This window comes from Nelumbo lutea, chromosome 6 (genome assembly GCF_056320005.1).
Source record: "Nelumbo lutea isolate HS-2025 chromosome 6, American lotus-T2T, whole genome shotgun sequence".
Classification (NCBI taxonomy): domain Eukaryota; kingdom Viridiplantae; phylum Streptophyta; class Magnoliopsida; order Proteales; family Nelumbonaceae; genus Nelumbo; species Nelumbo lutea.
This window is the reverse complement of record NC_142689.1, coordinates 71389889-71404239: the sequence shown is the minus strand read 5'-3', so window position 1 is coordinate 71404239 and position 14351 is coordinate 71389889. Positions and strand designations below refer to the sequence as shown.

The 14351-nt window shown below is 41.0% G+C and overlaps 1 protein-coding gene across 2 annotated transcripts in view; it reads left to right on the top strand.

Moving 5' to 3' along the window:
- Positions 1–14133, top strand: part of LOC148849583 (trafficking protein particle complex subunit-like protein) — a 34086-nt gene extending 19953 nt beyond the window's left edge. For both annotated transcript variants that reach the window (XM_088951183.1, XM_088951184.1), the window contains exons 7-9: positions 10781–10947; positions 11032–11873; positions 12091–14133. In XM_088951183.1, the coding sequence (XP_088807309.1) occupies positions 10781–10947; positions 11032–11873; positions 12091–13586 (2505 nt within the window). In that variant the 3' untranslated portion in view covers positions 13587–14133. The remainder of the gene's footprint in view (positions 1–10780; positions 10948–11031; positions 11874–12090) is intronic.
- The last annotated feature ends 218 nt before the right edge of the window (positions 14134–14351 follow it).

Below are 14351 nucleotides of genomic sequence, written 5' to 3'. Positions count from 1 at the left end.
TTATTCTAAATCATGGGAAGACCACCTATCTCATTTGAGAGTTGTTCTAACTGTATTATCCTCTAACAAATTATTTGCAAAAATGTCAAAATGTCAATTTGGGGTTTCGCAGGTCGAGTACTTGGGTCATGTGATTTCAGAACAAGGCGTGTCCGTTGATCCAGCCAAAATACAAGCTGTTCTCGCATGGCCTACACCGACATCAGCAAAGGGGGTCCGTGGCTTCCTCGGGTTAGCAGGATATTACCGGAAGTTCATCTGCGACTTCGGAAGCATTGCAGCTTCCTTAACCCAACTGTTGACCAAAGGGGGATTTCAATGGAACGAGGCAGCAGAGCTGGCCTTTTAGCAATTGAAGAAGGCACTCACTTCACCGCCAATCCTACGTCTACCAGATTTCTCCCAACGGTTTGTGATTGAATGCGATGCGAGTGGAACTGGGATTGGCGCCATCCTCATCCAGCAAAACCGACCGGTGGCCTACTTCAGTGAAGCATTGAAAGGTTCAGCCTTGGCATTATCCACCTATGAGAAGGAGATGTTAGCTATTGTCAAAGCCGTTAAGAAATGGCGCCCATATCTGCTTGGGAAACCATTCACAGTCCGCACCGACCAAAAAAGTCTTAAATATTTACTCGAGCAGAGGATAACCACACCGGCACAAACGCGGTGGCTGCCAAAGATACTGGGCTACGACTATGAGATCGAGTATAAAAAAGGGGCTGAGAACCAAGGTGCGGATTCCTTGTCACGTATGGCTGAATTTCAGTTTCTTTCCATCTCATGGACATCAGTTGCTGTTCATTTTGGTGAGGTGTTGGGCGGTGCGCCTACATCTTGGTTTCATGACGAATGAGCCATTGTTCCGTATCTTTGTCTGAGGCACTACTAAGGCGGGGACAGCAGTCCGAAATTGGTTGGTGTCGACGATTGGTCAAGGAATATCACTGGAGTGGCAGTTTTGCATCAAATGGGTCATCAGTTGAAGCCACAATATTGGAATGATAGGAATATGGGTACACCGGCCGTTGGACCATGGCAGCCCTACATCGGCAAGGTATCGGGAGGACATGCTCAGTTCATCAACAGGTGGAACACTTGCAGCAGCAACAACTCATCACAAGGCGAGTGCATGTTCGACAAAATCATGGGTAAAAGTTGCCACACTCGCACACATTGCGGTCAGATCTCCTTGAGGCAGCAGCACATTGGGACCCCCTCAGAGCGAAGAGGTAGCCTAAACCGGCGAGGTGAAGTGTAGTTTCGAGGGCCAAGAGAGCATAAGCCATGGACTAGGTTTGAGTAACCCGCACATGGCGAGGTGAAGTCTGCAGGCCAGCATGGTGAAAGGGTACCCAGGACACACCGCCAATAGCAGGAGTAGACCTATCACATCGTGTTCGGTAGCACCACTGAAAAGCTACCAACAAGACAGTTGAGCCTTGAGGTAAAGATGATACATGGGGCAGACCTCCGTGAAGCACACGCATCTAATATCTTCTAGGGCCCTTCTCACACAGTTCAACGGCATAGCCATGGCGCGGTTTGAGTAACCTCAACACAGGGGGTGAAGTCCAGGTAGGCTGGCATGGTGAAATGGTTCCATCCCCATAAATGGACACCAACATAGGCAAGACCCGGGTTGGCCAGGCGAGCTCAGGAACTGGTAGACAAGTGGATGGCGTGGGACACGGACACCCATTCACAGAAGGACCATTGTCGAGGACGACAATGGATTGAGTGGGGGAGCCTGTTACAGTCTGACACAGGCTTAGCCTTGCCTATGCTTGGAGGCTTACGTTAAGGGACATCACTGTCATTTTCGCCTGTAAGATTTTTGGGAGAATTGATGTTATCTTCAGGAAGACCACCAAAAGCTTAACGTACTCTTTGAGGAGGGGTGGTTGACCTCCTTGGGTGCCTAACTTTGGCACTCCTAGACCATCATCCCTTGCGGGGCGGCCCTGGTTAATGGCTAGCATGGCTACCAAGGTTCCTCATGGGCACACACATGCTCATGGGGACAGTGCATGGACTGGCACTGTGCTACCGACACTCAAGGGAGGCTTGGCATGCGTGCCTGACTCAAGCATGATCCTTCACCACGCCAACCCCTTGCCCAAGCTGAATGATCTATCCCGTTGCCCATAATGCACGGGTGTGTTCCAGCCCAAGCGGTTGCCTATCATCATGGCACACAGGTGCCTACATCATCGGCATACAGGAGACCCATCACATCGGTGCCTAGTCACCTCTCTTCGGTGCATAGTTGCCTCACATCATGGCCTTCCCCCTTTAGCACGTAAGAGGCACCTCCCATGGACCGGCAAGAGCCACCCGAGTGCCCCGGCCTTGCGACTTGAGGTCATGATCCAGTGCTACTGACCTTGGTGGAGCCATCTCATCGGGCATCTCCTAGCCTACCTTGGCCTGGACGCCGCACGGGTTTCTTTCGCAATAAAACTACCCCCGTGACACCTAGGCACACAGGTGAGGCGCATTATGGGGTATGCTCCTCACCCAGGTCCTAGGCACACCCCTTTCAAAAGGCGCACGCCTGGTGCGCCTAGGCATGTGCCTAATGCACCTTGCGCCTTAGCTTAGGTGTGCGCCGTTTTAAAATTTTGCGCTTTTTGCTGTTTTTTTTTTTTGAGTCTAACGGCTGGGGTGAGGGCTCCGCCCCTAGACCCCTTACCACGCCCCTTGAGGCAAGCCCGAACAAATCATTATTTTTTATGTGAGAAATAAGAATTTCAAACCCTAACATAGACTTGTTCGGGCTTGCCTCGAGGGGCGTGGTACAAAGGCGACTCATAGAATCAAGAATGCAATATGTTTTACATCACATTAGCTACTTGAAGCAATGCAATTAAGGGAAAGAAGAGATTGTGGGTTTTACATGCTTGAAAATGCTTTATATGTTTGCTTTTATTTTTAAGCTTTCATTTGAATACACTTTACATGTTATGCTTATGTATTTTAATTTTAGATAATAGGTATTTTAAAACATTTATTTTAAAATTTAAGTATATTTTTATTAACGTTATGTTTAATATTTTTTATTTTTTTTTATTTTTAATTTTCTAACTTTTTTTTTTTAATTTTTAGCCTTTTTTTTGTAATTTTGCGCCTTGCTTAAAAAGGCGAGCGCCTCGCCATGCACCTTGTGCCTCAGGCGCAAATTGGCCCTTGCACTTTTAAAGCACTGAATGAACAAGCTGCCAAGGGCTGCTTCCCATCATATTGTGTTAGCAGATCCCCCAGTTAGAAGTGAGGACAATTTGACTGTTAAGCTGTACAGGCTCTTATATATAGGGCATGGACCTCAACCACCATAGAATTAGCATTTCAGATGTGTTCCTTCTGATTGGAAGAAAGACCCCCTATGTCTGGCAGACCTGGATTAGCACAAAAGCAGAGGCTTGATAATACCAACTTATAATAGATGGGTAAGGTGTCCCTAAGGACCCTAAATGATTGGTAAATATGCAGTGGAACAACTAAGGTCAAATCAAATCTTGATTGGGTAAAAATGGGGGCTTTAGCAGCTGATGATGGGAAAGAGCAGGACTGTATGTGGAACCATGGAAGAGGTTTAGGACTTGTTGATTATTGACTAGGGTTTTGGATAGACAAGTGTTTCAAATCAAATGAAAAGCTTGTATCTTTTCTTACATCAATCAGTCCAGAAGATTTCTACAAAAGTTAAGAGATTATTTTATGCAATGTGGACTGACTTTTTGGGCTGTATCGTTGGTCCAAGAATTCTTGGCTTACTGAAACTCCCGAGGTACAGACTTGATTAAAACCAATTAACCATTGATCTGGGTTTGTGTTTCTGAGATCTTTGGTCAGGTCAGCAGGCTTTGGAGTTAGAAAAACTCTTCTCTGAATATGAGGTAAGGAGGCCACTAACAGCTTGGAAGGGGAAAAGGCCACGGGGCCAGATGGGTTTTCTATTCTCTTCTTTAAGAAGTTCTGGAATCTAATTAAATCATATCTGCTAAAGGTATTAGAAGATTTCATGAGTCAGCTGCTCTGGAGAGAAGTTTAAATGCAACTTTCTTATCTCTAATACCTAAGAAAACAGGAGCTAAAGAGTTGAAAGATTTCAGGCTAATAAGTCTAATTGGTAGTGTGTACAAAGTCTTAGTCAAAATTCTTGCAACTAGACTAAGAGGAGTGATGGACTCTTTGGTTTCTAGCTTCCAAGGTGCTTTTGTCCATAACAAACAAATCCATGATGGAGTTCTTATGACCAATGAGTTAATTGACTCAGGGAAGAGAAGTGGAAGATTAGGGATGGTTTGCAAATTAGACTTAGAAAAAGCCTATGATCATGTAAACTGGGATTTTTTAGACTATATGTTGGAAAGGATGCACTTTGGATCAAAGTGGAGAAACTAGATAAGAGTCTGCGTTTCTACTCCAAGGTTCTAAATCTTGCTAAATGGGTCAGCAAAAGGAATTTTCAAAAGCTCAAGAGGGCTGAGACAAGGAACCCTCTGTCACCTTTGCTCTTTCTCTTAGTGATGGAAGTCTTAGCAAGTTGGTGGACAGGGCCTCAGAACTGAATCTTTTAGAGGGTTTTGAAGTCCTAACGGAACAAAAATCCCCATCCTACAATATGCAGATGACACTCTCCTTTTCTGCAGTACTTCAGTGGACCAAATCCTTAATCTGAAGTATCTACTATTTTGGTTTGAGATAATTTCAGGGCTGAAGGTGAATTTAGCAAAAAGTGAATCGTTAGCTGTGGGAGAGCCAGAGAGGTGCCTAACGTTGTCATTAAAAGTTTGGTTGATCTATTGGGCTGCAAGGTGGGTAGACTGCCTTCAACTTATTTAGGTCTGCCCCTTGGAGCCAAATGCATCCCTAAAGCAATTTGGATCCCAGTCCTAGAAAGGATGGACCAAAAATTGGCTTCATGGAAGGCAAGGTATATCTCTAAAGGTGGCAAGGTCACACTCATCAAAAGTGTGTTAGCTAGCCTTCCAACCTACTTTATGAGCCTATTCCCCATTCCCTCAGAGGTAGCAAAGGAAATGGAAAAAAGATGAGAAATTTTCTTTGGAAAGGCTGGACTGGAAAGACTCTCACAAGTACCATTTAGTGATCTGGGAGCAAATTTGCAAACCCCAGTCACAGGGTGGGTAGGAATAAGAAACCTTAAGCTTTTCAACCTTTGCCCTATTTGGAAGCTGGCTGTGGAGGTTTTCATCTGAACCAAACAAACTCTGGAGGAAGGTGATCGAGGAGAAATATGGCTTAAGGAACAATGGATGGAATGCTGTTATTTCCTCTGGTACTTATGGTTGTGGGGTATGGAAAGGAATTTGTAAGGCTTACAGGCAGTTCAGCAGTTGTGTCAAATTTAAAGTGGGAGGTCGAAGAAAACCCAGGTTCTGGTTAGACTAGTGGGCTGGTGACAATACTCTAAAAGAGCTGTTCCCGGCCTTGTACAATGTGGCTGTAGATAAGGAAGCCTTAGTGGCTGATTCTATATTGATCCAGGAAGGCAGGCTATGCTGGGTTCCTTCCTTTAGGAGAAGTTTTAATGACTGGGAAATTCAGCAGATGGAAGATTTTCTTAATCTGTTACAAGACCAACAACTAAATTTTCAGGAGCAAGATTCAATAGTTTGGAAGTGATCAAAATCTGGAGATTTCAGTCAAATCATTCTACAATTTTCTTGTGGAAAGGCCTGAAGCCCCTTTTCCCAGTCAGGCCATTTGGGGGAATTTGGCTTCTCCAAAAGTCAAGTTTTTTGTATGGGTGGCAGCTCTGGAGAGGTGTTTGTCCAAAGAAATGCTGCTGAAAAAAGGTCTTAATCTGTCAGATTGGAGGTGCTGTTTTTGCAATATGCAAGTAGAATCATCCAGGCATCTCTTCCTTCATTGCATGTTTAGTTCTACAGTTTGGTCACACTTCTTCAAATCCCTGAATCTAAGCTGGTGCATGCCAGCCTCAGTTAGAACTCTGCTAGAGGAGTGGCATATCCAGGGGCTGTCTAAGAAAGGAAAGTTATGCTGGACTTCCATCCCTCCGGCAGTTCTGTGGGCTTGTGGTCAGAAAGGAATAATAGGATTTTTGAGAAAAAATCTACTACTGAAGGCTGAGGTCATTAACTTGGCAATAGAGGTTTTGAGAAGTTGGATGTCTATACATACTGTTATAAGAGATAGTATTTCTGATTATACTTTTTTGAGGGTGACCTTTTTTTGAGGTCCTTCATTTTGTACAGCTTCTCATTGTACACAGGGCCTTATATTAATACAATCATACCTTACCCTTTTTAAAAAAAAAGAAAAAAGATCTTTGGTCGGGTCTTTTAGACTATTTCCCATTTTGTAATGTTTACATCCCAGAAAAATTGGAACTCAGAACTCTGTCAAGCATGTATGGCTCATGTTATTGTCTGGAGAAATTATTCTACAAAGACCCCCTAAACTTTCACTTTGTGACAAATATCCCCTCCGTTGAGTTCTGTAAGTTTTATTTTTTTTGAAAAGGTAAGGCAAGATTTTATTTCAAAATAAACAACAAAGTACAACAGATTCCTGGACAGAAGAAGCCCAGAACCAAATACAATTACAGACTCCAAATGGACTGAGAGCTAAACAACTCAGCTACATTCAGGTGCTTAAAATCAGCAATAACCAACACCCAGGAGATCAGCTTGCTGACTGACTGCTGAACTAGCTCATCTGGGTGTTTTGACTTGTTAGAGAATACTCTATTGTTTCTTTCTGACCACAAGGACCACAGTATTTCTACAGGAATTGTTTTCCAGACTAGTCTTCCTTTTTTCCCTCAACCCTGCCAGATTCCAGCTAAATAGGAGGTCTTTGACTGATCTCGGCATGATCCAACAAACTCCAGCAGGCTTTAAAAAATGCTCCCACACTCTAGAAGATTTGAAAAAGATTCTCATTCAGCTGTTTAAATTTTTTAATCCCCAAATTACACCTTTTATTATTTTTTTGAAAGATTTATGATTCAATTAGTTTTCTAAATATAATATTGAAGTCCTCTCGGTTGCTCCATAGATCCTTGCAGATTTCTGGCTAGATTCAATATTCAGATGAAATGGTAGAGGTTTCTTTCTGATAGATATAAATTTAAAGTTTCGTTTGGTTTTTCTTGATTTATTGGAGAAAGGAGTGGATAATTTTTATATTTTAAGATGAAGAGAGACATTCATGTCAGTAAAATGGAACAAGAATTTAAAGAAACTTGTTTTTTTTTTTTTATGTCAGTGAGATTCTTGTTATTTTAGCTGGTTTTGTTTGGATAAATGGAGTATTTTTGGGTCAATCAATTAGAGTTTTAGAAAAAAGGGTGAGGAAAAGAAAATAAGAAAAGGTCAGTAGGTATTTTGGTAATTTAATGCATCTCGTCATCTGACTTAACAACCAGGGGGTATTTGTCACAAAGTGAAAGCTCAGGGGGGTCTTTGTTGCAAATGAAAATTCAGGGGGGTAATTGTCACTGATCCCATAGTACAGGGGGTCTTTGTAATTGACCCTATTTTTAGGTGGCGTTTGATAGATTTGAAATTTCAGACCTGAAAAGTTAAAAAGATATTAAAAGTGTCTGAAATCTGAAAAGAGGTATGAATGCTTTTTTACTTTTTAGAGGCATAGATAAAGTTGTTTGTGTTGGATCAACCTTTCAACATCTGAAATTCCCTAAATTACTATTTTACCTCTTAAAAAGACTGGTAATTTTGAGTTCAATTTTCATTATTTCATATAAATAATTTATTAAATTCAAAATAATATTAAAAAATATGAGTAAATTATAAAAAATAAACAATAATTTATTAAAATAAGAATAAAATTGAAAAATACATATAAATTTATATTAAAAATAAATTATTAAGAGTTAAAATAATAATGAAAATAGTAATAAAGTCCATGAAGCAATGAGAAAAATATTTAATAATTATCAAATTATTATTTAAAAACTATTAAATTTTTTAAATATTTATAAAAAATTAAAATAATTAATAATTAATACAAATAAACATTATAAAAAATAAAAACATTAATATTTAATAAATTTATAATTTGATAATTATTATAAATAAATTTATAAGTTATAATTCAGCTTCTCTTGAAACTTTCCCTGTTGCTTCCTTCTCCATCTCATGAACTCCACAAATAGACTCAGAACCCGAGCCGTTCAAATCTTAGTCAACTCCCTGGTGTTATCTGCCTCTCCGCCAAAAAAGAGCATAGGAGTTGTCGTTGTTGGAGTTGGGTTTCAAATCTTCATTACTGCCTGGATTGAGGGTTTCCTTCAAACAGACGTTGTCGACTGAGAACTGCTGTTGGAGTCGGGTTTCAAATCTTGTTACTGCCTAGATCGAGGGATTCCTTCAGAGAACAATGACAATGGCGACCAACAGGAAGATGAGGGAGAGGGAAATCGAACAGGACCGTCGCCGGCCGATTGAGAGCAATGACAGTGGCGGCTGACGGGAAGATAGGGGAGAGAGAATGCAAGAAAGAGGGAGGGAGGGAGAGGAAAATCGAACAAGACCGCTGATTGAGAACGCCGCTGCTAAGAAATCGAACAAGACTGCCATCGGCCAACTGAGAACAGCAACAATGGTGGTCGACGGGAAGACAGGGGAAAGAGAAGCGAGAAAGAGGGAGGGAGGAAGAGAGAACGCCCTTCGAGTCTTTTCTGCATCACTGGTGGTTAGGTGTCGAATGAAAAAAAATTGGGTTTAAAAAGGGATGTCCATTTCAATATTATGAGGGGCACTTAAGACTTTCAAACACATCTGAAATGCGTCTGAGCATGTTCAGTGATGGCCCATGATCTAAATATTTCAGATCTGAAATTCAATTTCAGGTCAATTTTAAGATGTATAATCAAATGCTTTATGGGTCTGAAAAGTAATGTTTTCAGATTCAGACCTCTTAAAAGCGTTATCAAATGCCACCTTAGTTCTACAGATTCAGATGAAGTAGAGATATTCTCTGTAAATGACAAGTAATCAATATGATGCTCATTTGAATTGTATGTGAAGACTCTGCAAGCTGGCATTTGCTTTGTACTTCAGTTCAATTGGTTATATAAGAAATTTCAACAAGAAGATTGATTAAGGTCAACTCTGATTTTTGTGGTGGACAAGGATCAAAATATCGATACTTTGGATATCAAAAATTGGGTATTGGCGCATATTGACAAGTCCGGTACTCTATGTTATTATTATCTATTTTATAAGCATTAGAGGGATGCCTTCTATCAACCCAAAGTTTTAACCCCCCATATATCTATTTGTCTCCAGGTCCACCAATACGGGTATGATATCATATCAATATTTTGATCCTTGGTGGCGGATGATCAACTTGTGAGTTAATACTGTTCAATGAAATATCTAAATAAATGTCCTAAGGTTCCAGTTTATTTTTTTTTCAGAATGTTCTAGTCAGTTTTAGGATTGTCATGATCAGTCCAAGATCTGGGTGTTTGTTATGATTATCAGTGCTGATCTTTGGACCTAAATCTGGCTTTTCTACTAGTCGTCCCCAACATGTTGATTTGAATCTATTCGGTGTTGTTGCTGTCAGTTTTGATCTGGTGCTTGGCTATTGCTTTGGCTTTTCTCTTTGTCGATTCGTTTGGTTAATTCAATGCAAACTGAAGACCATTTGTGATAGTTGTTCAAGCTCCACTTTCCACTAGGTAGTGTTAGTTATCCACTTAAGCACTATGTTTTGCAAAATCAAGTTGGTGATTTCACTATCTCGAGTTTGAGGGAGAATATAGAGATAACTGTTAGAATGCATGATTTTCCACCTGGATTTTTCATTAAGGGAGAATGTTGGAGAGCAATGGGTCTTGGAATAATGTTTGGATCTGGTCAAATTAACAGATCTTAGTATTTGGGTTGAGTCAGATGATTTATTAGAGATAATTGCTGTTTGTGTATTGTTTTCCAGTTTAGGTCATAGGATGTGTTTTTATTTAGGGCAAGGTTCAAAAATATCGATATGTATTGGGCCGTATTGGATGACACATATCGTATCAGTGACTTCTCGATACGCCCCTATAGTGGGTGTGTCGGGGTTTGACCTGGTTCATGGGGTAGATGGGCCTTAAACCGACCCTCTTGACCAGTTTGAAAAAAAATAGTAAATAAAAATGAAGCTTGATACAAGCCGATACACCCCAACCGGTGTATTGTCCTGTATCGATATTTTGAACCTTGATTTAGGGGTCCAGTATTTGTATCCTATTTGGGTCTTGTACCTTTTTTTTTTTGAGAGAGTGGATGGGGTTCTTATGTATGATCCATTGAACTAGTGGAATTGTGGTGTTCTCTCCTATTGGTGTAGGCTATTGAGCTAACCCTGTTAAATTTATGTTTCAATGTTGATCCATTGAACTAGTGGAATTGTGGTGTTGTTGAGAGAGAATGACACCACGAACCTGAGAGACTTCAAACATAGATAGGAAGCTTTTATGTGGCTTGTCTTGATAAAGTTTTTACTGCTGAATCGTGAATGCCAGCCTCAACTGTTCATCTGCTCTGGTTTTAAAACCATTGACCCATAGTATTACTGATTAGAGAAATAAATTCAATTGTCATTTTGGAAGCATGCATTCAGTTACCAGTGCAAGATACATGAAAAGGATTGCATATAAAAATGGAATTGAAAGAATTAGTTGAAATTTTTGAACCATTTTTGCATAGAAGTGACATTATTTTCTTATCTTTTTTATTGAACTCTCAAGTCTCGCTATTTCATTTGGACACAGTTGGCAGCACATTACTTGAGGGAGAAGAAATGTTGTCTGGAACTTGCTTTGTCTGCATCAGAAGCTGTAGCTGAAATTGAAAGCAGCGCTGATTCTGTGATACCATCTGTGTATGTTGGTCAATTTGCACGATTACTTGAGCAAGGGGATGCACTTGTAATGCAAAAGTATGTCTTGAAATTTTATAATGATGATGGTTTTCATGTTGCTCCTCTCTCCTAATACTGGTATTTCTTGTTTCGTTATTGCAGTCTTACTGATGCAGAGTATGTTCTCTATGCCCTCGCAGAAGGGAAGAGGTTTCAGGATTCCTTTGAAATTATTGCTCTGCTCAAAAAGTCTTTTGAGTCATACAGTAACCTTAAAGCCCAGAGGATGGCCTCTTATTGCAGTTGTCAGATGGCCAGAGAATACTTTTCTGTTGGAAAGTTTGATAATGCAAAAGAGCTTTTTGATGGTGTTGCAAGTCTTTACAGGAAAGAGGGTTGGACCACATTGTTGTGGGATGTCTTAGGTTACCTACGAGAATGCTCTAAGAGACTCGGTTCAGTGAAAGATTTTATTGAGTACTCTCTCGAAATGGCTGCATTGCCTATATCATCTGGCGATGAGGTCCAATCTCCAATTCATAAAGGAGAATATGGGCCAGCTGGTTGTGCTAGTCTTCCACAGAGAGAGAGAATATACGGCGAAGTTTTTGGTATCATGAAAGGAGAATCTGGTTTGACATCAAGCGAAGGAAATGTTACCCTTAATGTAACCCCTGAGAGGCCCATTCGTCTTGAGATTGATTTGGTCAGCCCCCTTCGAGTGGCATTTCTTGCTTCAGTTGCCTTTCATGACCAGGTGGCTAAACCTGGTGCATCCATATTTTTCACTCTGTCACTCATTTCACAACTACCCCAACCTGTTGAAATTGATCAATTAGAAGTCAAGTTCAATCAACCTGAATGTAATTTCACCATAGCCAGTGCTCAGAAAGCACCCATATCTGCAACTTCCATTGGAAAGACAGGTGCCCGGGTAGTGACAGCTCCAGTTCTGACTGTAGTCACAAACAAGTGGCTACGGTTGACTTATGATGTTACGTCTGGTAATATGCTTCATACTTCTCTTCATATCAGTCAGTGGTTATACACACACATACACACACTATAAATTGGATCAACTGTTCAACTGGTGAATGAGATCAGTCAATTTTGGTGACCCCGACATGAATTTTATATCACTTAATCTGAATCATTGTTTTATAGAAATTTCACTTTCTATTGCCACTGCTTTTAATATAAGACTACTGTATACTAATGCAGAACTAAGTGGAAAGCTTGAATGCAAATCAGTGATTGCGAGATTGGGACCCTTGTTCACAATCTGTTGCCAAGCTGAAAGCCCTGCCTCAATGAATGATTTACCACTTTGGAAGTTTGAGGACCATGTGGAGACATTTCCAACCAGAGACCCTGCTCTTGCTTTCTCTGGTCAGAAGTTTATCCAGGTTGATGAGCCAGACCCACAGGTTGATCTTGTTTTAGGTGCTTCCGGCCCGGCATTAGTTGGAGAGAGGTTCATGCTTCCAGTTACAATTGTATCCAAGGGCCATGAAATCCATTCTGGTGAATTGAAAATTAATCTGGTGGATGCAAGAAGAGGTGCTGCATTGGGAAGTCCAAGGGAAATGGAACCAATATCTACAGACAGTCTCCATGTTGAGCTTCTTGGTATCTCTCGACCAGATGGAGATGATGAACCACAAACTGGTCAGGACAATATCTGGAAAATTCAGCATTCTTTTGGGTTGCTGTCTGTTCCCTTTGTGAACCTTGGAGGGTCCTGGTCTTGCAAACTAGAAATCAAATGGCATAGACCCAAACCAGTCATGCTGTATGTGTCACTGGGCTACTTGCCAACCAGCAATGGATCTACCATGCAGAAAGTTCATGCCCATAAAAGTTTGCAGATTGAAGGGAAAACTGCCATTATGATTGGCCATCACTTTATGCTGCCATTCAGAAGGAACCCATTATTGCTCTCAAAGATCAAGGTAGCCCCTAGTTCTAATCAGTCAACAACACTGGCATTGAATGAAACGAGTATCCTCATTATTAGTGCAAAAAACTGCACTGAGGTTCCACTGCGATTGGTATCCATGTCCATTGAAATGGATGAAAATGACATTGGAAAGTCATGTACTGTGCGACAAAGAGATGAGAGCCAAAAGGACCATGCTCTTCTTGTGCCAGGTGAAGAGTTCAGAAAGGTTTTCTCTGTCATTCCAAAGATACATTCTCCAAATCTTGCCATGGGAACAGTTTGTTTTACGTGGAAGAGGGATTCTGGGCTTGACAAGCAATCTGATTCCAACATAACAGAAGCTGGAATCATAACCAGACACAAACTCCCTAATGTGAACGTGGAGATGGCGCCCTTGGTCGTGAGTTTGGAGTGTCCTCCTCACACCATTCTTGGTATTCCTTTCACATGTTATGTGAAAATCCAGAATCAGACAGAGTTTCTCCAGGAGGTCAAGTACTTGATTGCAGATTCTCAAAGTTTCTTGTTATCTGGATCCCACAATGACATGGTTTCTGTGCTGCCGAAATCTGAGCACATCCTTGGTTACAAGCTTGTGCCGCTTGCTTCTGGTTCACAACAGCTTCCCCGTATCACTGTAACTGCAGTGAGATATTCAGCCGAGCTTTCCTTGCCTCAGGCTACATCTACAGTTTTTGTCTTCCCCTCTGAGCCTCACTTTAAAATGGGCAACTTGAAAGAGAAGGTAACAGAGATTGTTACTACTGGAGCTTGAATAAACCCACTCTACAGGGGTGAAATCCTTCTCCAATCTCCATAATCAGGATGAGCAATTTCTAAAATGTGTCATATTCGTTGGCTTGAGCTGCCGGTTACAACAGTGTTGTTTCTTATACGTGGGTTATTTCTTGAGTCCTCCCTCACAGGCGAGAGACTTGAATCAGCTTTGTGGCACGGCGATACATGCCATAGGTTTTCCAGATTTTAGCTCTATGGAGGGGCTTGGTTGTTTCACTGGATTTAGCTTTCATTGATCCCATATTGGCATTAGACACGGAATATTATCCAGTTAGTGATTCAAGATGCTAGTTGATATCACAGATCAATTGATAATTAAGGATCAAAGTGGTCGGTATGCTATATCCCCATAAAGCTGTTCTTAGTCAGTTATTGTGTTTTTCTGCATTTTCTCATTTTGCTTTACTTAATTTGTGGTTCGTTAGTGGCAACCATCAAGTAGAGATGTGCAAAGATGTACACTGATTGAAATATGTTTACGTTTTTATATCATGTATGACTAGGAGCGAGAATTTGAGTTCAAATATTCTACGGTTCTACTCGAAATGCTATCATGATGCCCCAGTTTGTTTTCTACAGTTTCCACTTTTCCAGAGGATGCAAACTGGAAGTGACAGGTGGCAGTCGGGATGTTAGCTGTTCAGGTAAAATAGAACTGTAGAAGGTAGTAAACGCACGTTTGACCTGAATCTATCGGTTTATAGTCAGGTGACTCAGGTGAGCCTTAATTGGGTTTTAAGTA